The 27,752-nt window shown below is 49.7% G+C and overlaps 1 protein-coding gene across 4 annotated transcripts in view; it reads left to right on the top strand.

Moving 5' to 3' along the window:
• Positions 1–26,327, top strand: part of SRGAP3 (SLIT-ROBO Rho GTPase activating protein 3) — a 126,815-nt gene extending 100,488 nt beyond the window's left edge. Inside the window, exons 10-22 of one of the 4 annotated variants that reach the window (XM_055708445.1) lie at positions 693–777; positions 2,889–2,916; positions 8,387–8,417; positions 9,106–9,166; positions 9,572–9,649; positions 10,784–10,918; positions 14,160–14,265; positions 14,553–14,780; positions 16,224–16,303; positions 19,104–19,284; positions 19,864–20,013; positions 20,381–20,708; positions 23,151–26,327. In XM_055708445.1, the coding sequence (XP_055564420.1) occupies positions 693–777; positions 2,889–2,916; positions 8,387–8,417; positions 9,106–9,166; positions 9,572–9,649; positions 10,784–10,918; positions 14,160–14,265; positions 14,553–14,780; positions 16,224–16,303; positions 19,104–19,284; positions 19,864–20,013; positions 20,381–20,708; positions 23,151–23,567 (1,908 nt within the window). In that variant the 3' untranslated portion in view covers positions 23,568–26,327. Of the gene's footprint in view, positions 1–692; positions 778–2,888; positions 2,917–6,416; positions 6,520–8,386; positions 8,418–9,105; positions 9,167–9,571; positions 9,650–10,783; positions 10,919–14,159; positions 14,266–14,552; positions 14,781–16,223; positions 16,304–19,103; positions 19,285–19,863; positions 20,014–20,317; positions 20,709–23,150 lie in introns of those variants that run through there. The other 3 variants (XM_055708442.1, XM_055708444.1, XM_055708443.1) reach the window with 3 other exon arrangements.
• Positions 26,328–27,752: the final 1,425 nt, after the last annotated feature.

The raw sequence follows: 27,752 nt of genomic DNA, 5'->3' as shown, positions 1-27,752 counted from the left end.
GCCGGAGTAGTCCTCATTGGTTAATAGGCTAAGCTTAATAGCATCTTATGATACATTACATATGCGTAGAAAATTTTCTACTTGCTCTTAGCAGTATTATTATTCCAGTTTGGGGGTGTGTGTGTGGTGGTGGGGGGTGTGTGTAGGAAATTGACACCCGGTAACACCACTCCGAAGCACAAGTCTAAATGAAAATTTCAAACAGTCTGACAGTGAAATGAGAAGTTGTGCTGCACAGTTAGTATCGTCCAGCGCTTAAAGCATCTGATGGTCCCCAACCTGGGAAGGTCTCATGCACTGGGAGGCCTTGCTCCGCATCACTTGTTTGCACAAAGACAAAGCGTCTGTCAGTGGAGGGAGATCCTCTTGATTTTCCAGGCCATTCCCAGAAGCCTGACAAAAGAAAGCTAGCTTTGAACTCTTCTCTTTGGACCTACCTCCTTGCGTTCCCAGGCAGGAGGTGGAGCTCCAAGGAGACGGGGCTAGTAAGATCATCAGGACTGTGGCTGGAGCAGTGAGAAGTGACTAGACCGTGCTCAGCCCTGTGGCACATCTGATGTCTGGTTTGTTAGAGCCTGTCAGCCTTACCAAGCCGCCATCCAGCAGTCCCCTGAGCAAAAGCGTACATCAATTATGGAATATATTTTGCCAAGAGTCTTAACCCACCTTGTTTGTTTTATCTTTAATTTCAGAAATTTAAAGAGTATTTGAATGGCAGTAACCTTATCATGAAGCTCCAGGCTAAACATGACTTGCTGAAGCAGACTCTTGGAGAAGGTGAGTGGCGGGGTTAGGTCCAGGGAGGAACCTCCCAGCACATAAGACAGTTTTAAACCAGGCGTCATCTTTTGGTCTTACCTGCTGTCTGTGTGTTCCTGAGTGACTGATGGCTTCTGTGGTTGTCTGCTACTACTAAGTTTAACCAGTGACATGCAAAATTATTACTTCCTTAGAATATTACTCTTTTCCCTCCTTTTTGTGGGTGTGCACATAGAGAAATTTGTTTGAATCTCGTGCTGTGTTACTTCTTCAGCAGCAAAGAGATTCCCACCCACTCCCAACGCTCCGCCTTTTTCCTTTCTCTCCTTCTTCTTCCCCTCTTAGCGCAGCCCTGAACACACGTGTGTTCTTGTCCTTGATGCTGTGCTTCTGTGTTACAGATTTGCCAGCAGCCTTGCTGATTTAATAGGCCCCTTGCCCCCCTGGCCATAGGGTTTTGACTTGCTCTAAACTACAACTGCAAAGTCACCCTTGTTTCTGAACGAACTTTTCTATAGGAGGCTTTTATTACCCCAGATAATGTCACAGGTTTGGTTTCGAGCACATACACACGAACAGGCTTCATACCATAGAGCAAGCAGGGACTTCTGAGGGAGGTAGGAGCAAGTGGCTCCAGGTGGAATCCACCACTGCTGGGGTAGTGACATGCCACTATGTCCCTGGGAGAAGATTTTAGCTCTTCTAAAGGGTTTTTTAAAAATTGTGTTTTTTTCCAGTGTAAAGAAGGTGAAGATAAGTTAGTGTCCTGATTCTCCAACAGGAGAGAATATATTTAAATTAAAATACATAAATGGTCCGTGGTCTTGTTTTAACGATGCAAAAATTGGAATTGGTGTAGGCAAGGGGATGAGCTTGTGCTTCACAGAGGTTGGACCCACCTCAGCTCTTCCCAGAGATCACAGAAAAGAGCTCTGTTTATTGGATACAGTGCTGAGACTCCTGTGGGTCGATGCAAGAAGCAATCAACTGTTGAAGATTCATTTGATGGCCATCCGGGTCTCTCTCACAAGAGCCATACTAATGCCATACTGGAAGCATGCAGGGTCAGGTGTTTTAATTCTCTACAGAGTTGTGCAAAAGCAGCCGTGGAAGATTCTCAAATGAAAACTTTCTGAATTTCTCCTGGGCAATGGGATCATCCTGCTATGTAGGCGTTCGGCAAATATTTAGCCCGTAAATGCCAAATGCTGCGTTTCAGCTTGAGCTGATTCTCATTAGGAAGAAGTCTGGATTTGCAAAACACTCCTGTGGAATTCTTTGCTTTTTCAGCTAGGAATTGGCTGCAAGCTTGCTTTCTGCAGGTGCCAAGGCAGTGCAGGAAGGAGGCATGTGTAGCCAAATGCTTCCTTTTATGTGTCTTAGAAAAAGGGAGAAGAAATCAGCTTTCCTGGCCTTGGGAGAAAGGCAAAAACAGCATGTGAAATTAGTTTAGTTTTTTTCAGTGGATTGACAAATACTTTTGAAAATGAACAGATCTTATCAGTGGTGATATGCTGCCATTTATATAAAATCCAAGCACTGAAAATATACGAAGGGAATGAGAATATTGACAGCCAGAATAGAGTCTGCCTGGTCGTGATTAGATGGGCTGTTATCTCACAGGAAAAGCCGGGGAACTGAATACTCCACTGCATCCTGGTGCTATTAGTGGTCCTCTGTGAGGCAGTTGGATAATCTCAGCAGCCCCTCTGGGGGCTTCAGCCTTTATTGGAGTGCCCCTTTCCTGCTTGGGTTTGGCCAACCCCCAGCTCGTGTAAACAAGCACTTACTGCAGAGGACCTGCAGTGCATCTGGTTATTTACAAGATGGTCTTCATATTGCAACTAAACCTTTTTTAATATCGGTGGGAATTGAGGATGGTTTCCCTCTCTTGTGGCTGAGTCCTGGATTTCTATCTAACACGTCTTTTAGTGGTGGGTATAGCAGCCACCTCGGCATCTCCCCAGCCTGCTGGGCCCTTGGGCACATCCAGCTTCTTTTTGCCAGAAGCTATTGACAGCAGCGCTTACAGAACCTTTAAGTGTGTGAGTGCTTGTGCAAATGTGTGTTAACAGTCGTTCTGTGGTGACTAGCATAGAGAGATGATGGCAATTCGTGTTTTCTTACAGGTGAAAGAGCTGAATGCGGAACAACCAGGTGAGCAGTTTCTTCCCCTTCATCTGCTTCTGGGAAAGGCTGCAGAAGGAGGGTGGCTGTGGGAAGGGTGGTTTGCTTTGGTACTGACACAGCTTGGGGGCGTCAGATTTAACCATCTTCTAGCCACCCTGTGCTGGCAGGCTGGAAGGCCGGCAGTCCCTGGCTCCCCACATCACTGCCCTGCTTCTCAGCTGCATTGCCTGAAGTGGATTAATTAGGGTGATGACAAACAGGCCCTTGTTTTTGCTGCAGTGTAATTTCTAGCTGACTGGCTCTGAAGTACTGTGTGAGCACCGTGCGGTGCCTTGTAGCATAGCTGAGATTGGGTTGTGTTCAGACAGCGGAACACAAGGGTGTCCACCCACTCCCTGCCATCCCTCTTTGTTGAAGGACTTCAATATGTCCCCAAAAGCCTCTCCCAGCTCTGTCTCCTCTGCCTAGGAGAGCAGAGCACGTCTGCATTCACAGACTTTCATCCCTCTACAGCAGGAGATAGTGCTAGGGGCGAGTGTAACCGGGAGGAGGCTTTGATCTGTGTCCAGTCCATAAAGCATCTCCACAGAGCTCTGGTGGCTTGCTGTGGGTGTGCTGGTTTTCTGACAGTAAGACATGGGCCAGCAAAGCCTCCAAACATCTCCCCAGAACATGTAGAACCTCTCTCCGTGTCATCTTTTTACAGTCCAGTTTCAGTGCTTAAGAAAATTTGCAATGCCAGCAAAAAAGCCCCATTCCATGATGGAAATGCTGAAGCAGACAGGGAAGCCTGGGCTGACATTCCAGGCGGGGAAGAGGCTGCCCTAGCGGAGGGCAGCGCCTGGCGCTCTCGCCTGCTGGCTGGAGGGGGCGGCTGCCGGGCTGGGCACCCGCTGGGGGGGCAGAGCAGGGCAGCGGGTGCTCCCGGGGCACAGGGGGGTCTCTCCCGCCTGGCGCAGGCTGGGCACTGCGGGCACTGCGCAGTGTGCCGCTGCACCGGTGCTCCAAGGAGCCGCTCCTGAGCGCGCTCCCCGCCCCCCGCCGGACCGGCCCTCACGGCAGCCGCTGCAAGCGCCGCCTCTGGCTGCGGGTCCCAGGAGAGCCCCGACACCCTCGGGCCCCCGGTGTGTGGCAAGCCCGTGGCTGGTGGGGCTACGGATGCACCCAGGAGGTGAGCTCCGGCCCCTGGGGTGTGCCAGGCAGGGCTTTCTGCGGAGCTGGTGGGGGAGCCCACCCCACCGGCCCTGCGAGGTAAACCCGCGGGGAGCGTGGGCTCTGGTACTGGGTTCACCGGGAGTGGGCACCCGTGGGGCTGTGGGGACAAAGGCATGAACAGCCGCCTCCTGTGTGAGGGGTGATGGCACAGCTCCTGCTGCTTTGGTTGCTTTTGTTTCAGCAGTTGCTTTTACTTCACAAAGGAAAACAAACAAGAGGCAGTCTCCTCGTGTAGGCAGTGCTGTAGCGTAGGCAGAGCAACCTTCCCACCAGCTGCAGCCAGAGGCCAGGCTGTCCCGGCCGGGAGAGGAGGTTACACGGCAGCAACAGCACCGGGTCCCTGGCCCGCAGCACGGGGCCGCTCAGCTGAGGGTCAGGTGGGCACTTGAATGGGCAGCAGTCGCTTCTGCTCCTCAGGTACCCGTTGAAGGAGCAGTTAGAAGCTGTAGGAGTGTAGAGTAAAATTAAAGGCACCCAATGAAGGAACCGGCGGATCACAACTGTCACCTTTGCATTACAGCTCTGTGTAAACGTACGCGTCCATTCGACTCTGCTCTGTGAGAACTTCCGCATGCAGGCTCCTAGCACTCGTTTTTGTTTGCGTTTGCAGTCATGATCTCTCCTCTGCCAGCATCAGTGTAGCCTGGGGGTAGGGGACAGGTCAGAAATCAGTTAGCGATTTTATGCTATTTTTCTCCCTTTTCTAGATCTAGACACTTTGGTCTTAATGTCCTTCACTATCAGAAGAAGAAATCAAAGTGTGAATAGTGTTAACGAAAGCAGCCCTCCAAAGTCCTGATTGCTGCTCTAAAGTCACACGTTTCCATGGCCTCATTTCCAGAAGCCATAGGTGTCTGTTACCCTTGCTGAAGTCAGCAGGGTCTTCAAGGTCTGTTCCTGGTGACTTGATGAGGACCCTCGGTCACTAGCCAGTAGCAGTAGGGTCACACCACTTCCTAACGTGCATGCCCACCTTTTCTGTTCTTACAGAGATGCTGGTGGGTTTGCTCATCTGTGTTGACCATGCTCACCTTTTTGTTTGGTGTTTTGAGTAGTCTTGGGAATGCCTGCTGGAAAGATGAAAGACCATTCACATCCCTGTGGATCCCAAACAGAAGTTAGCTACAGGGAGGTGGTGTTCCTGCTTTGTTCTGTCTGGCCATCTGTGAGCAGAATGAGGTCCGTTTAGGAATAAACAGGAATAGCCCAGTGTTTTTCGGGGGTAGCTGTGGTCAGTTGAACTCTTCAGCTGTTCTTCGTGCTTTTTCAGGTTGACAGAGTGCCGAACTGGTGGAGGTAGGAGGCAGGTGTTAAAAATCCTGCTGAGCACCAACACTTCATTTTACTGCAAATATGTCATTGCTGCTCCCAGCACAAACACTGAGCAGCAGTTTTGGTATTTGGCATCTCAAAGAAGGAGAATTGTATCTGCCGATCGTGGGTACCAAAGCCAGTTGTGACCTTAGCGGTTCTATTACTCTCTGGCTTGAATGGAGCAGGTTCTGCATTCCTGATCACCATTGTTCATTCAGGCTGTGGTTGTTTGTGTAGTTACTGCTCTGTCACTCTCCAGGTCCTGGAGATTACTAGCTTTTACAGTAGGAACCAGGACTCTTCAGGAAGCCTGGAACAACAGCTGGTTAGACTGCTGTATGGGGCTGCAGCTGAGGTTAGAGTCTGTCTGATAGGGAAATATTGGAAGATTATGGGGATGGAAAGTAATGGCTAGGTTGGCTTATTGCTGTTAAATGCTTCTATTACCAAGATTAAATTGAATTTATTACTTAAAGGCTGCAGGCTTGACCTTGACTTGCAATTATGTGTGCAGTATATAGTGAACCACTCTGATGTTGCTCTAGGCTGCCTACAGGTTAGCTCTGCTGCCTGTTCTGACACCTGCCAGCTGCACCCGGGCTCAGCCAGGCTTGGGGACACACAGGAGTGAGGCCGTTGCCGCACTGGCTCCAAAATGAGTTAGCCAAGTTAGTACTAGGGTAGCCTGCTCCAGGCTGCTGGAAAAAGGGTTTTGGAGCAAGCAGAGGGCACGTCCCCAGGAGCCACGGGCACTGTGTGCGATGTAGAGGAGTAGAGCTGAGCTCTTTGCAGGTCCCCGGCCACAGGGGGAGTGGTGTCCGTGGTGGGATGCTGAGGCGTGGGCAGCTGCCGAGTGTGTGGAGCCACATGTTGAGTCCTTACAGAGGGATTTTTCTGTTTTTTATTTCTTATTCATGGTCATAAGCTTTGAGATCTCACCCTGTCATTGCATTTATGTTTGGTGTTCTGTTGATTTATTTTGTTCCATTTTCTCCCAGGCCCCCATGTCTTCCCCCTAAGCCACAGAAAATGAGGAGACCTAGGCCTCTCTCAGTCTATAATCATAAACTCTTTAACGGGAATATGGAAACGTTCATTAAGGTACTCGCTGGCTGATAGTAAGAGTTTATGAACGCTGTGAATGTAATGGTGGCTTTCCTGTCCTAACTGCTGGCTGCTTTCCTTCCTTGGCGGGGTCTCTTGGGTCTGCCCTGCACCCAGCTGACGTGGCCAGCACGTGCTTTGCCTCGGTGACGGTTTCTCCCCATAGCTGTCCTTGCCCCTCGCACATTCCTTGCATTACCTGGCCCATGGCTGCCCGCGCGCCTTGTGGCCAGGGCAGCAGCAAGGGCTCTCATGGCCGCTGGCCACGCTATGCGGCACTCAGCCGCGTACCCTCGGCTGGCACCGCTTCCTTCCTGGCAAGGAAGATCAGGCAGCAAGGACAGGCCAGCCCGGCACCCTCAAAGGATCAACAGTTCCTCCCACCTTCCCTTTTTCTATGTATTTTTGGTGGTCATCTTCCCCCGTGGCTGGGGAGGAAAATGGCTTGTAAGCTCCCAGAAAATGTCTCCCAGTTGTAAGGACGGACAGCCCTGAACTGAAACGCTGCGTGTATGGATGGCTGTGTGGGAGGGTAGACATGTTATCCTCGTCCTTGGAATATGTTAATGGTAACAGCCTGGCTGGCTCATCTCTGTGCCAGCTGCTGATGGGTGGCTGATGCCATCACGCAGGGCATGGCGAGTCCGAGGGCCCCTTCCTGCATCCCGACGAGGAGGGAGGGCAGGCAAGAGCCGCCAGCCTCTCCCGTGGGAGACTGTTGCCTCCAAATGCCCCCAGAGAGGAGACATGGCAGCTCGCCTGCCGCCTGCCACCCATGCCGGTGCCCATCCCCGCTTGGCGGCCAGCGCCGAGCCGGGTGGTTCCCAAAGGGCGGCTGGGCCATCTCCTGCAAACCACTGCGGATAACATGCAACAGGCGCCCCTCCGAAGTGTGGGCTAGAGTTTTTTCTTCCTTTAAGCTGGGGTGAACTCAGATGAACTTGATTACTGCCAGTGCAGTCCCAGTGGAAGGGGGCATTTGGCCCTGCTCATCCCAGAATATTACCCAGAAGGAAAGATTTGAGGAGAATAAGGAGGAAATGTATATGTGGAATTTGTCCCAAAGGATGCCTCCAGCTATCTAGCTGCAGATCCTCCAAAATCCTGCACTTTGCAATCGCCTGGCCGCTGGAAGGATTTCTGAAGGTGCTGTTCCAGTTACTTAGAGTGTTTAATCCTGCACTGAAGAAAGCTTTAGTGAAAATGCTGTAGGAAGTGGTAGTGATAACCTGTTGGATTAGGTAAACCAGTAGTCATTGCCCGGCTCTGGTTTGCTCTCTTAGGCTCCCTTCGTGCAACCATGAGCCTAAGGGCAGCATTTATAAACCGTGCACTGTCACAGGTGATACACAGGCCTGCCTGACAAAGCCGGTAATCTCTTTAATACTTGTAATTATTCCTTATGAAATTGATTTTTAAAAAAGTAATGCTCATTAAAGTCCAGCCTGTTCAACCCTGTGTAGGAGGAATTATCTGCAGTGGAAATCTGTCTGAGCGGCCGGCGTCCCATGCCCGTGGGGACTCCTGGGGGGCCAGTGCTGTGCTGCCAGGGCTGCCCTTGGTCCAGGGGAGCCGTGTGGCCTGCAGCGGGGCCTGCACTGGCCTTGGGCTGCTGTGAGTGCCGCAGGGGCAAGGAGGGAAGAAATCAGAGAGGCAGGCTCTGCAGGGCACTGAGGCTGGGGTGCAGCGTGCAGACCGGGTGGGGAGGGAGGGTGGACAGCCTGAAGGCCTGGGTTGGACCTTGCTAAGCTGCCATTGCATTTGAGCGTTCATGGCCTCCGAAAGAGATGCTTACCTCTAACTGAACTTATCCTTGCTTAATCTTTTCTTTTTTTCCCGCTCTGCTGCTTTTTTGTGTTCTCAGAGGAAGGAGGAATGCGCGAACAAGAAATCAGGTATTTACTGGAGGCCCGTCTACGAGACGGAGTAAATTAACCAGAGAGATGCAACTGTACTCTACTGGGGGAAAAAAACCAAACCAAAGCAAGCCCCCTAAGGAAAATAAATGTCCACTTAAGCAGTCAGACATGGCTCACATTCCCCCTTGAGCTCCTTCCACGAGCAGCCTGGAGAGAAGCAGCTTTGAAACAAAAGCCAGAACTCATCGCAGGTTCAGATCCAGGCAGTTTATTTCATACACTGTGGTGTTTCAGTATGTTTTTTTGTTTTTTTAGCGTCTGCTGACAGTGGCTCTTTCTTTAGGTGGAAATACTGTTGTAAGCTCTGTTACTGGAGGCTTATTTCATCAGACAGGTATAGCACAAGTTTTATTTTGGCTCAGCATTACACCTTGGAAATGGAGTAGCTGTGATTCTGTTGCATCAGTCCCCTGTCTCAACCAGATAGCAAGCAGCAATCTTTCACTTTAGTGAAAGCTATTTTTGTGCATAATTGACCGCATATAGTATACTCAGCACTTTTTGATGGCTTGATGTGTGTAACGCCTCCTTTTCTTGCCTGTCCTCTTACTAAACTCAATGGCACTCATTTTCAAATCTCTGTTTTTACAGTCTTTAATGGATTTCCCATGCTTTGTTATCAATAAACCAGTAATTTTTCACTTTTTCCTTTCCTTTCATGAAGGATTCAGGACAGGCTATTCCGCTTGTAGTAGAAAGCTGCATTCGTTACATCAATTTGTATGGTAAGTTAATTCAGTAATATCAACAGAAACTTTCTGCAAAGGAACTTAAGTACTTGTCGTTAGCAGTGGAATGTAAGCAGAAAAACCTGCAGCCTTTGCTATGCGGGCTCAGGTTATAACTACAGTGGTACTGACTGTGATGTAGCATTGAATGACTGGCAGATACTTCGGTCTGGCTAGCACTTACTCAGGTCAAACTGCTCGCTCTGGCCCCAGGCCAGCAGGAGCCCTTTGAACACTGATCTGGGGGGGCTTGGTGGGAGTATATCAGCAGGAATGAATCATAGCAGGCTGTCCCCTTCTGAGCCTCTCGGGGCACATCGACTCCTAGTTTCTGCTGTTCTTTCCCAGGACGTACTGCCTAACAGCTACAGAAATCTTTTCTAAAATTTTGTTCTCTTCCAGGCCTGCAGCAGCAGGGCATTTTCAGAGTCCCTGGCTCCCAGGTGGAAGTCAACGACATCAAGAACTCGTTTGAGAGAGGTGTGTTGCTGGGGTGTGCAGCTGCAGCTGGACTGCTGTGTCTGAGCAGAGACCATTGATGGGCGTTCCAGTGTGTGCTGGGTGCATTAGACACTGGGTAAAGCGTGTGCTAAAGGTCTTTCTGCTACGAGATACGAGGAGGTTTTATCCCCTTCTAGGTATCTCAGTGTTGTATCTCCAGCCATAGCGAAGACTCACCTGGGGAAAGAGTATGAGAAGTAGGGGTAGGTGTGGAGATCTTTTCCACAGTCATTAAGAGCATGAAAGCCTCAGATGAGAGCCGTAAAATAGTTCTCTGGGGATCTGTTTTCCTCCTCCCTGCAGCAGTTTGCCAAGGGAGGAGCAGCATTGCCATGTGTGCCTGCTGGCAGCGTTGGTTGTGGAGTTGCCAGTGATTCTGTTGAGAAAAGCACCTTGAAGGTGCAGGACTGTCAGGACAGGCTGTCAGGACAGAGCCATGCTGCTACTGCTGAGGGAAGGTGAAGCTGTGCAGGGATCAGTCCAGGTGGAGGTAACGGCTTCCACGGCTTTAATCTTTGAGCAACTTCAGAAGGATGAGGGCGAAGGTGGGCAGGCCAATGAATGAGGCAGCGGTGGGGTTGTCAAAGGCTGGAGGATTTGCGCATCCAATTTAAGAGGAATTGGTATCCAAATCCCTTAGGCATTGAAAGCCTTTTATAGATTTAAGTCAGTACAATGCCATCCATAACCATTCAGTCTATTCCAGAGGTATAATTGCATCCTCCAGCCAAGCCTGTCTTCTCAGGCTTTCACCTACCATTGCTCAGATCTGCTCAGCTCTCTATGCTGTTGCTTTAAATGCAAAAATGCACTGGGCTGGAAACTGTAATGGAGGACTGATTAGTAACATCCTCATCTTCAGGAAAGGTTTAAAATCTCCACAGTAAACTGTTTTTTAGTAGGTAGGGCTATAGCATGCCTCAGTGTGATGCTATGTCAGAGTACCTTGTTAAACTCTCCTCTTGCTGGGAAAACGCACAGCATTAGCATTCCACACAGAGGAGGGGTTTCAGAACTGTGGGGAAACTGGGTTTCCACTGAGTTAGGAAAATACTTGCTGTGTTAGTCCAACTTGATAGTAATGTTGGAAATAAAAAACTCTTCTCTGGGCAGGTGAAGATCCCCTCGCTGATGATCAAAATGAACGTGACATTAATTCAGTGGCTGGAGTCTTGAAGCTGTATTTCCGAGGACTGGAAAACCCCCTCTTTCCTAAGGAAAGGTTTCAAGATTTGATATCTACTATAAGTAAGTACATGTGACAGCTCTTCTCAGAGAATAGGGTGGGACAAGAGAAGCAATGAACAGGGGGCAAGTACACTGGAGTTTTGCAAATAGCACCTTATACTGTAAGAAGGACTATAGGTCTACAGTGGAAATTGTTAGGAAAAGAAATTAAGAGTGCGTGTTGGCAGTGCTGGAGGCAGGGGAGAGGTAAAACATCTTGCTGTGGCTTCTACTAAACATAGCGAAAGTCAGTAACTCTTGGCTACTCACAAAGCTTCTCCCACTCTCGACTGTGCAGGTGTGGTTTCAGCCTCACTCCATCAACCGTTCTCCAGGTGTTTGCCATGTGCATTTCCCGTCCCAAGGAAGACCAGAAAGTTCTTTGGGATGTGAGCAGAGGTAGAAGCTCAGGGGTTATAATCATGAAGATCTGGAATTAATGGTGGGGAGAGCCTGGTTTCTTCTTGTTCTGTCCTGAATTCTCCCAACTCCACTTGCTTCTCTGCAACTGAAGAAACAGATAGCCCAGCTGGGGTTCATTTCTCTCAGTACCTTGTAGTGATGACATTTATTTATTGGCAAGTCATGGAAATTACTCCCTTGAGGGGAGGGAAGGAAGGCAGAATGAGTTTTATGTTTCAGAGATGATGGAGGAGCGTGCTGCACACTTTGGCTGCAGGATGACTTCATTTCACAGGAGAGGCATTGGGGTTGTTTGGGGTTTCAAGTCTCTTGGAACGTGGGTAGCTTCAGGGGGATTGACTGGGGAATGTGTGCTAAAGTCCTTCGTTTGGCTTTCGCTGCTCATAGCTCCTTCCCCTCTTCTTAATGTTAATGTGCATAACTGATAAGAGATTTAGTGATGTCAAGAAAGACAAATGATATCTAGAGGGGAATGATGCAGGGATGGGCTTGTTCCAGGAAGAGAAGAATGTGCTCTTATTTTTCAAGAACAGTTGCTTTATACAGTCACTTTAGGAAATTCACTGTAGCCTTTCAGTTTTGATGCGTGAAACAGCACAGCACACCTGTAGCACGGCAGATGAAGGAGGCTGTTTCTGCACCAGTTTCGTCCCCAGACAGGGATTTGTAGCCTGGCTTGCAGCACTCACTCTGGCTGCCCTCCCCTGGGGGGGGGGTGGGGGGGTGGAGGGGAGGCTTGCAGCAGGCAGAGTGGGGAGCCGGAGAGGGCACAGCCCGCAGGGAAGGGTCCTCTTCAGTGCCAGGAAATGTGCCTGGCGCCTGGTGATGTGACTGTCTGTGCTTGCAGATAGGCTTATGCTTTTGCACCATCCCTAATTAATGCCAGTTTGCACAATTTATTAAGCTTTTGGGAGTTTTTGTTGCAAACATCATCTGTTAATTTTCTGCATAGTATTCTCTCCTCTTTTTTTTTTTCCTCATTTTAGCAAGAATCTTCCTTTTCCTCATCTTTCCTTTCTTTTCCTGCTGCTACCTGTCAATTAAGTATAGTTTAAATTAATTAAAGTGCCTTGTGCCCATTAAAAATCTGACCTTAATTGCGTCTGACTTTCTGCCACATAAATACAGGGTGTGTGATAGGTGTCCCAGCCGGAGCAGATTGAAGAAACCTTTCTTTGAAAACCACTGCTCATTAAAATGCCACCCTTGCTGTAAGATATTCTGTCTTGTTTTGTAATTATGGTGGAAAGGTTAAATGCAGCCGAGCGGTTTGGGCTTTCCACCGCAGTGCATCACAAAGCCACCTTGATTTCCCTTGGCTCCTGGAAAGATATTCCGAGCGAGTTTTTCGCAGCACGTGCTGCTGCGCATGTCGCAGGGCCTCTGCCTGCCCCTGGAAGCTGCAGAGCCGCATTGTTCCCTGCCGATGTGATGGGGAAGCCGGGCTTCCTGGTGGCAGATGAAATGCTGAGTTTTGCTTTTGCTTATGGGGGACTGAGAGTTTACATGGAAGTCCCTTTGTTTGCAAAGGTTCATTCAGGAGTGTGCCTGTATTGTAGAGTGATTGATGATTACTCCATTAATTCCTCTGAATTACAGCCAGTTGAAACATTTTGCTAAGTGAAAAGGCAAGTTCTTCAAGACAACTTGTTCCTCTGGGTTTCAGAACAGATATCTATTGTGGTAGATCTATTGATTTATTTTTTTGTTTTATAAAAGTCCTCAAGTTAAACCAAACCAAAGAAACAGAGAACTCAGTAAGCAGTAACAGGGTAAATACATTCCTCAAAAGGAAAAATTTCCAAAATGAAATACTATAAAGGTTTCCATCAGCCTGCAGTCCATCTATATGTTGTCAGTGAATTTTATTATGGTTAGCAAATGTTTGTGTCAGCACAGTAAAGTAAGCGTCTCTTCCATGCATCTGAGGCTGACTGCTTTCACAAAAGCTTTGGTACTCCTTGTCTGCTTTCTGTAAAATAAAAGTCGCAGGATTAACTATCTACATAATATATTGAGCAGATACTAGTGTAAAAAACCCAGTAGCCTTGGGGGCTGGAATGTGCTGCCAGCTGCTGTGGGACAGTGCTGAGCCCCTCAGCGGGTCAGTGCTGCAGCAGGGCTCTTGTAGCTCTGCAGGTCGAGGAGGCTGCTGCATGGGGGTTCAGCACCACCCTGGCATGGGGCTGCAGAAGGATGAGGGGCAGTACTGGGGTCCCCGGCTGAGTCAGCTGGCACAGAGAGCAAGATCGCTGGAGTCACCCTCCTTCCTACAGAAAGAAGCTGGTTTCTGAGAGCAGCTGTGGGCTTTGTGCACTGCTGTGTGGAGAAGTGAGTCTTAAAGTGCTGACTCAGAATCAGTTCAGATTAAATTCCTGTTAAGGCCAGTGGGAGAGTGGAGCAGAAGGACTCAGAACAACTTGATGGTTAACCCATAAGAGTAACATGAATAAAAACCTCATCTAAAAACCTGCACTAGAAAACCAAGCAGTGCTCCCTTCAGTGCTCCATTTTCTAGTGCCACGTTGACTCAAGCTTTTGAGGAATAGAGCGGTTGTTGGGGAATGAACTAAATAACGCATGAACAGTTATTTTAAAAATAAAACCATGGAAATGTCTTTATTTGCTGAATCTGAATGTATGCATGAATTCACCCATGGAAGAGCACCGTGCCTGATTCTCTGCTCACACCTTAGTGCCAAACCAGTGGATTGAATCTAGAAACAGGCTGTTGTTTTCCTTGCGTAGTAGGCTGCTAGAACTGGAGCAAGTCCCTCTGGTGCTGTGTTGTCTGGTCCTGAGAAGGTTTAAAGATGCGCTTTCTATCTGTGTGTTCCAGAAATTGAGAACCCCACCGAGAGAGTGCACCAGATCCAGCAGATCATCATCACTCTGCCTCGGGCTGTCATCGTTGTCATGAGATACCTTTTTGCTTTCCTTAATCAGTGAGTCTTTTTTTTTTTTTTTTCCCCCCCTCTTTCACTGAGTTTCTCCTTGCCCTGCTGTTTTTGTCAGACAGTCCCTGACTTTGCTGCATGAGTCCTTTTTGGTATGGCCACGAAGAGCTGTATTTTGCTTCTTCCTTGGCCTTGCCCAGCCATGGCTGTGTGTGGGGAAGATGGACAGCTCAGCGATGACTGCTTTCTTGGGTGGTGGGGGGTTGTTGGTGGAAGATTTTTCTGAGCAAACGGGGAAGGTTGGCACTGCACCTCGCTAACACTTGTGCTTGCAGCTTGTCGCAGTACAGTGATGAGAACATGATGGATCCCTACAACCTGGCCATCTGCTTCGGGCCCACTCTGATGCACATTCCGGATGGGCAGGATCCGGTGTCCTGCCAGGCCCATGTCAATGAGGTCATCAAAACCATCATCATTAACCACGAGGGCATCTTCCCCAGCCACAGAGAGCTGGAAGGACCTGTCTACGAGAAGTGCATGACTGGAGGGGAGGAGTACTGGTAAGGAGTGGGGGCAGGATTTCATTGTTTGCAGAGCTTACAGCTGGGCCTGTGTGAGGGTTCCCCTCTGGCACTGTACATTGCGAACCTGTGACAAAATGCAGAGCTTTGGCTTGAACCCTGGCAGGCAGAAGTTGACCCCAGCTCACCTGAGTGTAGGAGAGGGTATCTCGGGAGCAGACCCCCAGGAGGATGGGGTATGAGGATGGCTTTGAGGAAATTCAGACTTAATATTCAGGGCAGCCGAGCACAGCACTGGGGTGGATTTGCCCCCTGCAGAAGGGGCATGCCCTTTTGCACTTGTTCCTGTTAAATGTTATGAAGAAGGTGTACAAGTGATACATATTTGATATGCTTGTGCTGTTTTACACTGGTTGAGAATCTTACTCCATACCAGGCTGTCTACATGGTTCCTAGCCATAAATACTTTCATAAAACTAAGAGGATTTTGCACAGCTAACTAATTAGTATCTACGTAAATACATCAGTTTTGCTTTTGATTTTAGCCATGCCGGGTAGGCAGTTTCAACAAGCATTTATTTTTTTCATGCTGACTCAGCATTATAAACCTTAGTAAAAACTTCAGGAAAAACTTTTTTCTAGTATGAATATTAATATTTGTGAAGATTCTTTTAGCTGCATATTTGCAGAAGTGTGTTCAGAACAGAACCAGAATTTCAGGTCAATTCTAACCAAATTTCTCCTAGGCTGGGATTTTTGAGTAAAGTCCCATAGTTCCATCACAATTTGCTAGCTGGATGAAATCCCTTAGCCCAAAATTAACCTGAACCTTCCAGTTCCTTTTGTTCTGTCAGTGCTGGAAGACAGATGAGGTTGCATTAGCTGTGGACAGGATCAGCTGTGTGCGGTTCCATTGCATCATGTCTTTCTGGTGTACAGTTTGCCCTACTTGTTATACCTGGGGTAGGAAAACTCTGTAAACAAACTCCCACGTGAGAAGTGTAAGTGATATTAGATGCTTGTCGGGAAGATGCTGGAATTCTAAACCAACATTCAGATCTGAGTTTCAGCAAACCAGTATTTGTAACAGACTTGAAGTGATTTTTGTGTAAGTTTTATACATTTCCGAGACCTAATCTTCCCTGACACTGATTACCTGCCGCCATTCCTACTGATGCAAGCAGAGGATAAAATGCTGTAACTCATTGTGAATGAGTGAATGGAACATTTTAACTTGATACCACTTTACACTTGTTTTGCCAAATACAAGTAAGACATAAGAGGAACGGAACATGATGTTCTGGGCCTGGAGATTGTGGTGCGAGTGTCTGCTGTTCTCAAAGCAAGCTCAGAGATCTGCTGTGATTTAAAATGACCATCTCAGTCCTATGAAAAGTAAAAATGTAACTGTTTCAGATATCCTGAGTGCCTTAGGAACAGAATCTCCTTCATTCTTTGAAAGCACGGTGTATTTCATTTCAGTGACAGCCCACACAGTGAGCCAGGCACCATCGATGAAGTTGACCATGACAACGGCACAGAGCCACACACCAGTGATGATGGTGAGTACAGATGTGAGTGGCAGAAAATTGGGTCTTGTTAGAAGAGCTGTGCATGCAGGAAAGCCACGTGTCCTTCACTCCTAAGCAGAATAGAGGCTGGACCAGTGTCTGGCATGTAGTGAGGGACAATGTTTTGGTGTGCTTAGTAATGAATATGCATATTAATAAATATTGTGTATAGGTTTTCACCATAGGATGTGTGTGGACCTTTGCAGTGGTCTGCTTCCATGGCAGGATACAGGGGTGGTTTTTCCAGAGCTGTTCTATGAGATTCCATTAATCTGTTCCCTTGGGTGCACTGTGCAGAAAACAGTGAACTTGAGTGGCCCCACTGGGGGCCCTCTGAAGTGCGAGGGTCTTTCAGCTGATTTCATTAGGCTCTGGATCATCCCCTGTGGAGCAGGTGTCTCCTTGGCAGAAAGTAAATGCCCCTGTATTCAAGCGAGCTGCAGCCTGGTGTTCCCTGCAGTCAGTTCTGTTTCCTTTGGTGACAAAATACCTGCCTGCTCGTTCCTGCTCGTGTCAGGCCCTTTGGAGGGCAAAGCAGGCTGTGTTGTGAGCCAGGACCGTGCAGCCAGGTGTGAATCCCTTGCAGCTGGGATCATCCGTGTTCCATAACGCTCTGGAGGGGGCTCAGGTCCAGCATTCTGTGAGCTCCTGCTTGCCTGCACATTGGTGTAAACCAGCTCAGGGTTTCATGTGTGGGCTCTCAGTGAGAGCTGTAAAGCTCATAGCAATCACAGAGGCGAGCGTGGAAAGGTGCGTGGTGACGGAGTTGGTCAGGAAGCCTGTTGGCTCCGGGACGTGGTGCCAGTGCAGGGGGAGGCGCTGTGCTTCCCACGCCCCAGTGGCACTGGCAGCTCTGCCTGGGGGAGACTCCTGGAGACCCTGCTGGCACTGGCGGGGACGGTAGGCGTGCTGCCCCATGATGCCGTTTAATGGCAGGGCTTTGCTGCGTTGGAAGGACACCAGGGAGCTGGACACCTCTTCTGCTTTCACGACTGCTTCTGATGCCTTGGATGTGTCCTGCCCCGACAAAGCGCTGCCACCACCAGCCGCCGGAGGGGTGGTGGGAGGAGTGCCTGGCTGGCAGGCACTGTGGGATGGGGGAGGCCACAGCAGGGCTGGACGGCTCAGGACCTGCTCTTGGCTACAGGCAGGAGCCGACAGGACTAGAAGATGAAGGAGAGCAAGCTGCCATTTAGCCAATTTTATGCTTGGATAGTCACATTAATAGCTCTGATTGGAGTTTCCGGGTGATTAACTGTGGTGCAAGTGTAGAGAAGAGGAGCAGCTTTATTTTGTGAATTTACATGTTCCTTCTTACCCTCTCCCTTTCCCCGTGCACCCTTCCTTCTGGGAATCTCATTTTATCAGGGTTGTGAGAGCCCTCCAGGTTGCATCCCCTGCAATGTTCCTTCCAGAGCATTCCCTGGTGATCCTGGTGCAGTGCTCCCAAAACACCCTCCTGCTGGTATTGGTGTGGATGTGTATTTTGAGTTGGGGAAAATCAGCCTGCTGAAGTGACCTGTCCTGTCCCACGTGGGACAGGGAGTGGGGCAGGGGTCTGATGCAGCATCTCCCATGTCCTCCTCCGGTGTCTTCTCCTCTGTATGGGTTTGGTCACTGAGCAGAATGATGAGTCACGTCCTGATGGCTGCTGACGCCAAGCCTCTGGTTAGTGACAAGGCAGATGGAGCAGAGCAGGCATCTGTATTTTAATGAGAATGTGACAGATCTGGAGGAACTGGGAGGATTTTCCCTGTTTAACTTTGTCATCACCTGTCTGCCAGTCTCCAGGTGGGGTTTAAAATGATCAGGTGTCTCAAGTAATCAGAGTATATTAACTGCCTGCTTGCTGGCTCTGATAGTGGCTAGAGGTAGGCAGGTGATGGCAACCTGCTTTTTCACCCGTCTCAGAGTTGCTTCTGCCAGTGCAGAGAGAAATACTGTCACTGATCTGCAGTTGCTGCAGCGGTTTCTCTGGGATTCAGTGTTCCCAGCTGGAAACAGATCTGCAGCAGAGCTGGGCTTCTCAGCGCTGAGCAGGCTCATCTTTGCATGCACCAGCAGCTGCTGCTGTGATGCCCTTGGCCAGGGGCTCAAAGGCTCCTGGTGTGCTCTTGACCTCCTAAAGTCAAGTCTTGCTTCAGCCCTCTTGGATTTCAGGCCCTGAGCTGCCAGTTAGTGAATCTCTGGTGCTTGGTAGAGCTTAAATTAGAAAAAGTGGAGAAGTGGTGCAGTAGAAGAGTGCTGAAAGGTCTGCAGATGTGGGGGTGTGATGCAGAGCAGCTGCCTGGCCAGAGCCAGTATCATTGTTTCTGTGGGGATCCCCAAAGGAGGATTCGTTACTCATCAATAATTCAGGCCAAACTGTCTCCAGGTTAAGGAAAGGAAGGAGAAGGTAAGCAGGGCTTTGATCACAGTATCTGACACAGCTTGACAAGATCCTAGTCTGGAGGATAATGGGGTTCTGTAACCAAAGAAATCACTTTGCAGAAAATGGGAGTGTGGGTGATGGTGCCATATGCACATAGGGAATTTTCAACTAGTCCCCATCTGGTTTGTAGTTTTTGTAATTGCTGGTAGTTTGAGTCTGTGAGAAATTCCAGGAAGGCTGGAAGAACAAAAAGACTTGATCAGTCTAAAAATAAGATGGCTCGTACTCGGTGTAAGGTGCCCTGGGGAAGCTAGGGCAGCAGCATTACTGCTGTTCTGGTGCAATGTCTCTCTTGGATTTATTGTGCCTTTGTGGTTGTTGAACTAAGATTTTCTCTATGCGTGCTGCTCTCCTTTGCAGAAGTGGAGCAGATTGAAGCCATAGCAAAGTTTGACTATATTGGACGATCTCCACGAGAGCTCTCCTTTAAGAAAGGGGCCTCGCTTCTCCTGTACCATCGGGCGTCAGAAGACTGGTGGGAAGGGAGACACAATGGTGTGGATGGCCTCATACCCCACCAGTACATTGTGGTGCAAGACATGTGAGTAAAGTGTTGATCCAGGATGTTAAAATCATGTAACTACACAAGGTCCGCTTTAGCCATCTAAAATCGGTGGCCATGTTTTCCAAGGTTTAATGATTTTGGTGGGAATTCTGGACCTGTTCACATCTGCCTCTCCATGTGTTGCCTCAGACTGTTTCTTGTTCAGGCTGATAAAGCCGAGCACTGCACACTGTACTTCAGTGTGCCTGAACCCCATCGATCGTCCTGACCCAGGCTTAATGTTGGCCTTGCCCCCATGTATGTTGACCTGGCATGGTTGAGTGCCCACCTGGCCTATAGGCAGGTCTCGGAGTCCTTTGCACATGCTGCTTCTGTTGAAGTACCATACCTGGAGTCATTAAAATGGCAACTACAGCGCAGGGGGATACGAAAATGTGATGTTTGCATTTTCCAAGTTCCAGGTACTGTCCGAAGTGGTGGCCTTAGTCTAGCCCTTTGTTAGCAAAGTCTGGAGCTGCTGGAGTGGTGATGCTCAGGCCTGCATTGTGGCTGGGCCCTGTCCTCACTCCGGGGGCAGGCAGAGCCCTGTTACTGATCGGGGTCTCCTTTTCCTAGGGATGATGCGTTCTCTGACAGCCTGAGCCAGAAGGCAGACAGCGAGGCAAGCAGTGGACCGCTGCTGGATGATAAAGGCTCCTCCAAGAACGATATCCAGTCTCCCACGGATCACATTGTGGACTATGGCTTTGGGGGAGTGATGGGCCGGTAAGGAAACCCTTGTTTTCCTGTGAACACACAGGTGGTTGCTGTCATGTGTGGCGAGAGTCAGTGTGTGTGTAGGGCAAGACAGAAGGGAAGGCTCCAGTAAGCACTGCAGAATAATGCGAGCGTGGAGGGGTTTTAATGTGTGTTGCTGACGTAGATCTTAACAAGTGAAGAAGGTGCAATGCTGTCCCTTTCTTTGCACTGGCTAAAATGTCTGTCTGCCCTCTTGCCTTAGTCTTCTGGAGCTGAAAGGCTCGAGTTTGGTTTGATCTGAACTCTCATTGCTGAGCGATTTGTCTTACAGCATGCAACCAGATGCTTTCGATCTGATGGACAGTGACCTAGTCTTGTGATGGATTCTTTGCAGAGTGAGATTGAGGTCTGACGGTGCAGCTATCCCTCGCCGTCGAAGCGGGGGGGACACCCACAGCCCACCCCGAGGGATGGGTCCTGGCATAGACACTCCTCCTCGAGCAGCGGCCTGCCCTAGCAGCCCCCACAAAATACCTCTTAACAGGGGCAGGATTGAGAGTCCTGAAAAGCGCAGAATGGCGACATTCGGCAGTGCAGGCAGCATCAATTTCCCAGACAGGAAGGCCTTGTCTGATGGCCACCCGCTGAGATCGACCTGTGGATCGACTAGACACAGTAGTCTCGGAGATCAGAAATCTCTAGAAGCAGAAGCGCTTGCTGAGGTAAGAGGGTTGTGAAGTGGCTCTTGGTGCCCAGGGATCGAGACTTTAAAATAAACGTCACTGGGGTAGTGCCGCAGAGCCCCTTCCATCTCAACACACTTCAGAATATACAGTGCTGTTGTAGCTGTGATGGTTTAAAGATAAAAATGAGCAGCCAACAGCTTGCCTGCTTTTCCAACTGTACCGGTTGGTCTAATAAAAGATACTGCCTCCTTCCGCAAACCTTGTTTCTTCAAAAAAAATAGGCAGAAAAATTCAATCCATCACGGAAATGTGCTGGCAGCACTTGCCTCCCACAGGGAGGGAAGCGCATTATCTTCATCTGACGCTCCATAAGGAGCTTAGGAGGAGAAAACTGGATTTGCCAAATCAGAATTTGACTGATGCTCAGTGTTTGGAGAAAAGTGTTTCAGGTTTGTTACTGGCTGTTTGTAGCTGGGACCTCGATATGTTAGTCTAATGCCAGTGTGATACCTCCAGCCATGCACCATTCAGTGTCACATTAGACCATCAGTTCCGCAGAACCTGTTAAATTCATGTTGCCTCCAGCATAGCCTGCAGGTCTCTCCACTGCTGGTGGGAGGCTCCCAGCCAGGTTTCAGGCAGGTTTTACCATTTTACTAAGCCTGTTAACACCTCAGAGAATGGTCCTTCCATGGAGCAGACTGCACAATCCTCCAGCCTCTCGGGGACCCCCTAGCTCAGGCACAGTCCCTGCCAACGTGTCCCAGCGGCCGCAGGTTGGGCCCGTTCGGGGCCTGGGATGCTGTGGGGACAGGCTGTTTGGAATCCCCTATTTCAGCAGTTACCCGGCAGCTTGCTTCATGCCACCCTCAGGCAGGAGCAGCAGCTGTAGGATGGTTGGTGATGCCCAGGCAGAGGGGTGCAGCTGCTGGGGGGGGTGCTGCTGCCCACCACTGGCAGCAGCTGCTGTGCCACGGGGTTTGGCAGGCTCTTTTACTTAGAATCAGCTGCTTTCAGTGGGATAATGAATGATGATTGCAGAAAGGAAGAACTCTTACTGTCCTGTTTGCTTCTCCACCAGCCATGCTCCTTGTTCTCTTGCTCTGCAGCACGCTGCCCAGCTTCTCTGTCCATTAAGAGCTTGCTTGTGGTGTGATCAATTTACAAAGCTACAGCCGTAGCGCAGCGCGTACCCTGAGCGATGGCTCGAGCTGGGGTACCGTGCCCGCCCTGGGATGGGATAACGGCATGCACGGAGTCCCCAGGTTCGGCTGATGGGCAGCGATGCCCAGGGCCGTATTCGCCAGGTGTAGTGCAGGGCTGTGGGGTCCAGAGCCTTCAGAGGGATGGGTGAATGCTGAGGGCAGAGCACGATTTGGACAATTTTCCTTGGCTTTTGTGGGTTTTTTTGGTTTGTTTTTTTTTTTTTTTAAACCTTGTAAAAGATTCTCACTCAGCTGGTGTAAATAAATACTTACCTGGAAGTCTGTAGGACTGTTGGCCTTGGTAGTGCTGAGGCTTAGCTCTGGGAGAATATTTTCACTCATTATCTGAACAGCTTAATAGAATAGGAGCTAAGTTGATAATTATTTGCCTTCTGCTGATGCTCTGAATGTTACCTGAGGCTCATCGAGTATCTTGTACGCATTATAAAATTAAGGACTCTTCTACACAAGGACAGGGAGGAGACAGGAGGAGAAAGTAGCCACTAGAGCTACTTTTTAAATGATTGATTCAGTTGCCTTAAGTCCCTTTTCGGATGGTCTCTTTCTGAGTTCCCTCATTCAGTTGAGGTGGATTTAAGTGAAGCTGAACTAGGGCCCCCTCTATTTCCAGACGAGACCATCAGAACTACAGCTGTAGGCAGTTCAGCCAGTTTGCTTTCAGTGGGCACGTCTGGCTGAACTGGGTTCACCTACTGGAGGGTCTGTGTGTGCAGAACCATGGAGGCCGTGCGGTGAGGGACTGGGGCCCATCTCACCTCGGCCACCTCCCTTTTATGTGTGGTGAGCTGCCATCTGCTGCTTGCTCCACCTACAGCCCTCTGCGTGTCCACCCCATGTGTGCCATTGCCCTGTAGGCACAGGGTTGGCAGAGCTCCTGTGCGTCTTCAGGGCCTCCTCCTTCGGGGAAAGCCCACCCTCAGTGCTGGGGGGGGTGGAGGTGCCCTGTCTCGTTGGAGGTGTGGACAGGCTGGTGTTCACCCCATTGCTCGTAGTGCTCGGGGTTTTCTCCCTTTGGAGCTGGTGACCCAACCCCTGCTGACCCGGGAGATGTAGGGTGCCTTTGTGTGGCCAGGTTGGGCTTTACATCTTCCCCCAAAGCTCCCACCTTGCCTGGAGGCTCTGTCTTAGGTCAGAGACCCCCTGCACACTGGGGCGCACGAGGACGGGGGGGCCTCTCCCTGGGGTGGGATGCAGGAGAGTGGGGTGATGCTGTGGCACGGTGCTGACGTCCCTTTGGTGGTGGCATTTGCAGGACATCGAGAAGACCATGAGCACGGCGCTGAACGAGCTGCGGGAGCTGGAGAGGCAGAACACGGCCAAGCAGGCCCCCGATGTGGTCCTGGACACGCTAGAGCCCATGAAAAACCCCCCAATGGGTGCTGCCAACTCAGAGCCTGCCAGCCCCCTCCATACGATCCTGATCCGGGACCCCGATGCTGCCATGCGGCGCAGCAGCAGCTCCACTGCAGAGATGATGACCACCTTCAAGCCCGCGCTGTCGGCCCGGCTGGCCGGGGCTCAGCTGCGGCCCCCGCCGATGCGGCCGGTGCGACCAGTGGTGCAGCACCGCTCCAGCAGCAGCAGCAGTTCAGGGGTGGGCAGCCCCGCCGTCACCCCCACTGAGAAGCTCTTCCCCAGCAGCTCGGCGGATAAATCTGGCACCATGTAGGCTGGGGCGCGGGGAGAGCCAGCACCTGGATGGCGGGAGCAGGGCCAGCAGCTTGGCAAAGCCTTGCTTGGCCAAGCGGCAAGTCTGAACCGTGCTCAAGAGGAACCTCTCCAAAAGGCGAACAAGTGCGTAACCTAGGCCCAGTGGTTGATTGTACATACGTGTGTGTGTGTGTGTATGTACATATGTGTCCACACACACCTCCATCCGTGCAGAAACACTTCCCAAGCTTGCAGTCCTATGGCAGGAGGAGATGGTGGGTCTATGTGTTGGCACTGGAGAATACAAGCTCTGTGTAGAAGTATGTATTAAAAAAAAAAAGTGTACAGAATTTGGTGACTTTTTTTAAAAAGTAGATTTACCTCAGAAACTGGCTCTGAAATCTCCTCTCTAGAGATGCTGGGTTCATGTGGGTTTTTTTCCAGGCTATTTGTGTGCGTGTGTGTGTGTGGAGGTCCATAGCAGCAGTGCATCCAGCAATACAAGGCCATTTTCTGCACCTCTTGGCACTTAGAAAAAGAAAAGGGGGGTGGGGGGAGATACAGGGGGGTTTGTTCAGTCCTGGCCTATGGAGAAGAGCTGGAAATGCATAAATGATGGCGTGTGTCAGGCTGGCTGGAATGTCTTTTCAAGCTGAATCGCGAGACACCTGGAAAAGGAGACGTGCTCCATCGGCGTGGTGCAGGGAGGAGGACACTGCTGCTGCACCGAGGCGTGGTGCTGCCCTGCCTGCGCTGCAGGATCTGCAGAACTCTGATTTTTCTTGAAGATTTCAGAATGAACAAGGACTAGTGACAAACCTGTGGTAAAGCATAGAGTAACTTACACAGTTTTGAGATGCTTCACTTCCCTTTCCCCATACACTTTCTTTTTCTTTTTCTTCCTTTCCTTTTTGTGTTAAATCCTAATGGTATCTCGACAGATGGGACTAAATGGGCGAGGAGGCTTTGTTACAACAGTGTTCCTTTATTTGAAGTTGCACAGCAGTACGTGAGGGTCTTGATTCAGATTGCATTGTCTTGCATGAAAAGCATGAGCCATATTTGACCATATCAGATGCGGAACCGATCTGATGGGGTGATATTTTGCACTTTCTGTACTGTACTATATAATACAACATTTTGAGTTTATGCAAAAGAATCTACATTTTCTTTTTTCCTCTTGAACATTTAACCCAGAGAAAAAATATGCAGAAAGAGCTGGGGATTGCATGGTACTTTGTCTGATAATCAAGTCTTTTCTGTAAGTGCTGAATTCAAGACACTCTGTGCTTCTCCTGCATGTTTTTTTTCCTCCTTGTACAGATTTCCATGCAATAACCCATGGTTTAATTTGGTCACTTCGCATGATCACATACAACCCCAGCCTGAAACGGGCCATCCTCAGTCTCTCGGCTGCATAGAGAAGCCGCTCTGATGGCTCCTTAATGTTCGTCCTTCCCTCCTGCTCTGATTTTTGCAGTTCTGTCTGTCCCTGGGCAGAGAAGCTAGCGAGCCCTCCTGCCTCATCCAGCAGTCACCTGCCCAGGGACTATTTTTTTTTTTTTTTTTTTTATTCCACCCTTCATCTTCCTTTTACCTCCGCAGCGCGGACCGCGGCTCGTGCGGGGCTGGAGGAGCAGCCTGACGCCCGAAGGCAGCAGGGGTGGCTGAGCCCCTCAGTCCTGCACAGCTCGCCCCAGGGCTGGGGAGCTCGCCCGCAGCCAGCTGCCCCCAGCCCCTGCGAGGCTGCTGGTGCCTCCGTGCCGGGCACAGACCTGGCACCGTGACCCCGGGGGCTGGCCCAGTGCTTGTTCCTATGCCCAGAGCATGGGCACGTGTTGCTCCCGAGCCTGGCTGCTGCCCCTGCCAGTCCTGTATATATTGCTGTACTTGCTTCAATGCTGGGAAGTAACTGTTAACATGTAAACTGTACAAAAAATAGGCTAAGGTTAGATGAAAGCCAATGCCACTCACCAAATCTTTGCACTTAGTAGGTAGCTCAATGTAAAAATAAAACCCAATAATAATAATAATAATTAAAAGTGAAGCCGCAAAGCTAACCTTTCAGTGTACAGTGGGGGAGAAGTACTGTATGTAGTGATTCTGTCATTGTTCTCCGTATAATGCTGTAAGGGGAAATGGTGTTTATGTACTTGTCTATTAACATTGTTGACATTTGTAATTACCCAAATTGGTTCATACTGATGTTTATTTTTCTTCATAATTTTTCCCCCCTTTCCTAAGTTAGGCTAACCCTGAGGTCAATGCCTCTGTCATTACGGGCAGCAGATGTTCAAACAGTCTGTCAGTCTGGTCTAGTAATGAACCAGCAAATGTGCTTTTAGGGGGAGGGAAGAAACCCATTTGGCACAAGAGCTGTGTATTCATTGCCAGTAATTTTTTTTTATTTTTTTTTTTTCCATTTAGTTCCTGGAGAACATTCACTTTGCCAGTCTTCTGGTTTTTTTATATATACTTTTAAAGATGACTTGATAGCAAACCCATGTTTATTAGGGTTTCGGGGTTTTTTCTCCTCCCTTCTTACTTTTGAAGATACGGTACGAGTTCCAGTGTCTTTCTATTAAATTATTGCCTTTTGTTTTCCTTTGTTTTGTTTTGTTGTGGGTTTTTAATATCTTTAAGTGCCTTTTTGAGCACCAGAACAAATGCTTGGAGTTAATGTCCTAGGAGCTGTACACATCCTGATTTCCTTTGTACAGTTGCGTTGTGCTGGGGGTGATTGCTTTTAAAGTCCTTTTTAATTTTTTCTTTTTTTTTTCCTTTTTTTTAAAGAAAAGAAAACCAAGACTTTTGTTGAAGAATAAACTACCCCTTTTTAACAAGGTATTCAAGTTGTAGTTTTAACTACTGTAAATTTAAGGGAAGAAATGTATTTTTCTGTAAGCTAACTCGGTACAAAATGGAAACGCATATGTTGTAGGAGTATCATAACTGGAACCTGCTCATGTTTTGTGAGTAACTTCACCCCGATCCTTGATACCTCTCTAAAGGCGTGAAGACTGTAGGCTTCGGAGAGTTCACAGGGCTTTCACTGTGAAGACTCGGGGCTGCGTAGCGGGCAGTGGGAGCACCCTCCCCGCAGGGCCCGGCACAGCCCCTCCTCGGGCACAGGGCAGGGAGAGGAGGGTGTCTTCATGGAGCAGTCGTTTCTCTGCTGTGCAGAGCGAGTGCCGACCTCCGGCTCGGCTCCTGCAGACCCCACCGCATCCCCATGACCTGCCCCATCCATCCTGTCCCGTGGTGCTGTACCCGCCTCGGGGAGGGGCAGCTTGGTCCTCACCCACCCTCCCCGGCCCTCAGCATTGCCTTTGATGGTGCTGACTCAAAAGCGGCGGCACCTGTGGCATGCTCTTCTGTGTACAGACTCAGCAACATGTGCAGGCGTGTCGGTCCTGGGCAGCGACGACAGTGCACTTTCTTCCGTAGGCTGAAGTACCCCTGGTAGGTCATTTTTGTAAACCCTGGACTGTGTTATTTAACTAGCAGTGTTGTGGTTTTCGCAGTGCGGCAGTAGATGTCCCGAGCCTCATCTGCTTCCGAGTGGCTGGGTTGCGAAGTCCGGTGGGGATGGGTTTGGTTATGCTGGGAAGCCTAGGAAACCGCTGGCTGGCTGCCCTTTGTAACGGTCATCGTCCTCCTCTGGTGTTGTCTCTGTAACGTATGGTGAGATGCCGTTCAGCTAGAGTGTCTGAGTGGGTCCTCTGTCATGTATGCTGATGATGCCATGTAGATGAAGCCGCTGGTTGGGTGTGGACTCATCCCGTTGAATAAAACTGCTTAACTTTTCTCAAAAACACCCGCTGTGGTTTCAGAATATTTGCTGCCTCTGGGAGCCAGTGGGCCAGCACCCCTGCCTGCACCCACACCCACGCCTGCTGTTTCTCCGTGCTGGTCCCCTGTGGCCAGAGGCGGTGGCCCTGCAGCACCCCTGCCGCAGCATCCCCGTGCCGATGCCCCATAGCCGCGAGCCAGGCCCATGGTCGCTCGCCCTGGCTGACTGTGTCTTCCGCTGTGTTGTTTAGATGAACCGCTGAGAGCACAGATGGGTTCTTTCCTCTCAGCCCTGGGCATACGGTGAAAATACGCAGGAAAGAGAGATGTAGGCCAACAAAACAACAAACCACCACCTCCAAGGGGATGTAAATCTGCCCATTTGTGTTGGTGCGGAAGGACCTGTGCTGAT

Source organism: Falco cherrug, chromosome 4 (genome assembly GCF_023634085.1).
Source record: "Falco cherrug isolate bFalChe1 chromosome 4, bFalChe1.pri, whole genome shotgun sequence".
Classification (NCBI taxonomy): Eukaryota; Metazoa; Chordata; class Aves; order Falconiformes; family Falconidae; genus Falco; species Falco cherrug.
This window is presented reverse-complemented; position numbering and strand designations above follow the sequence as displayed.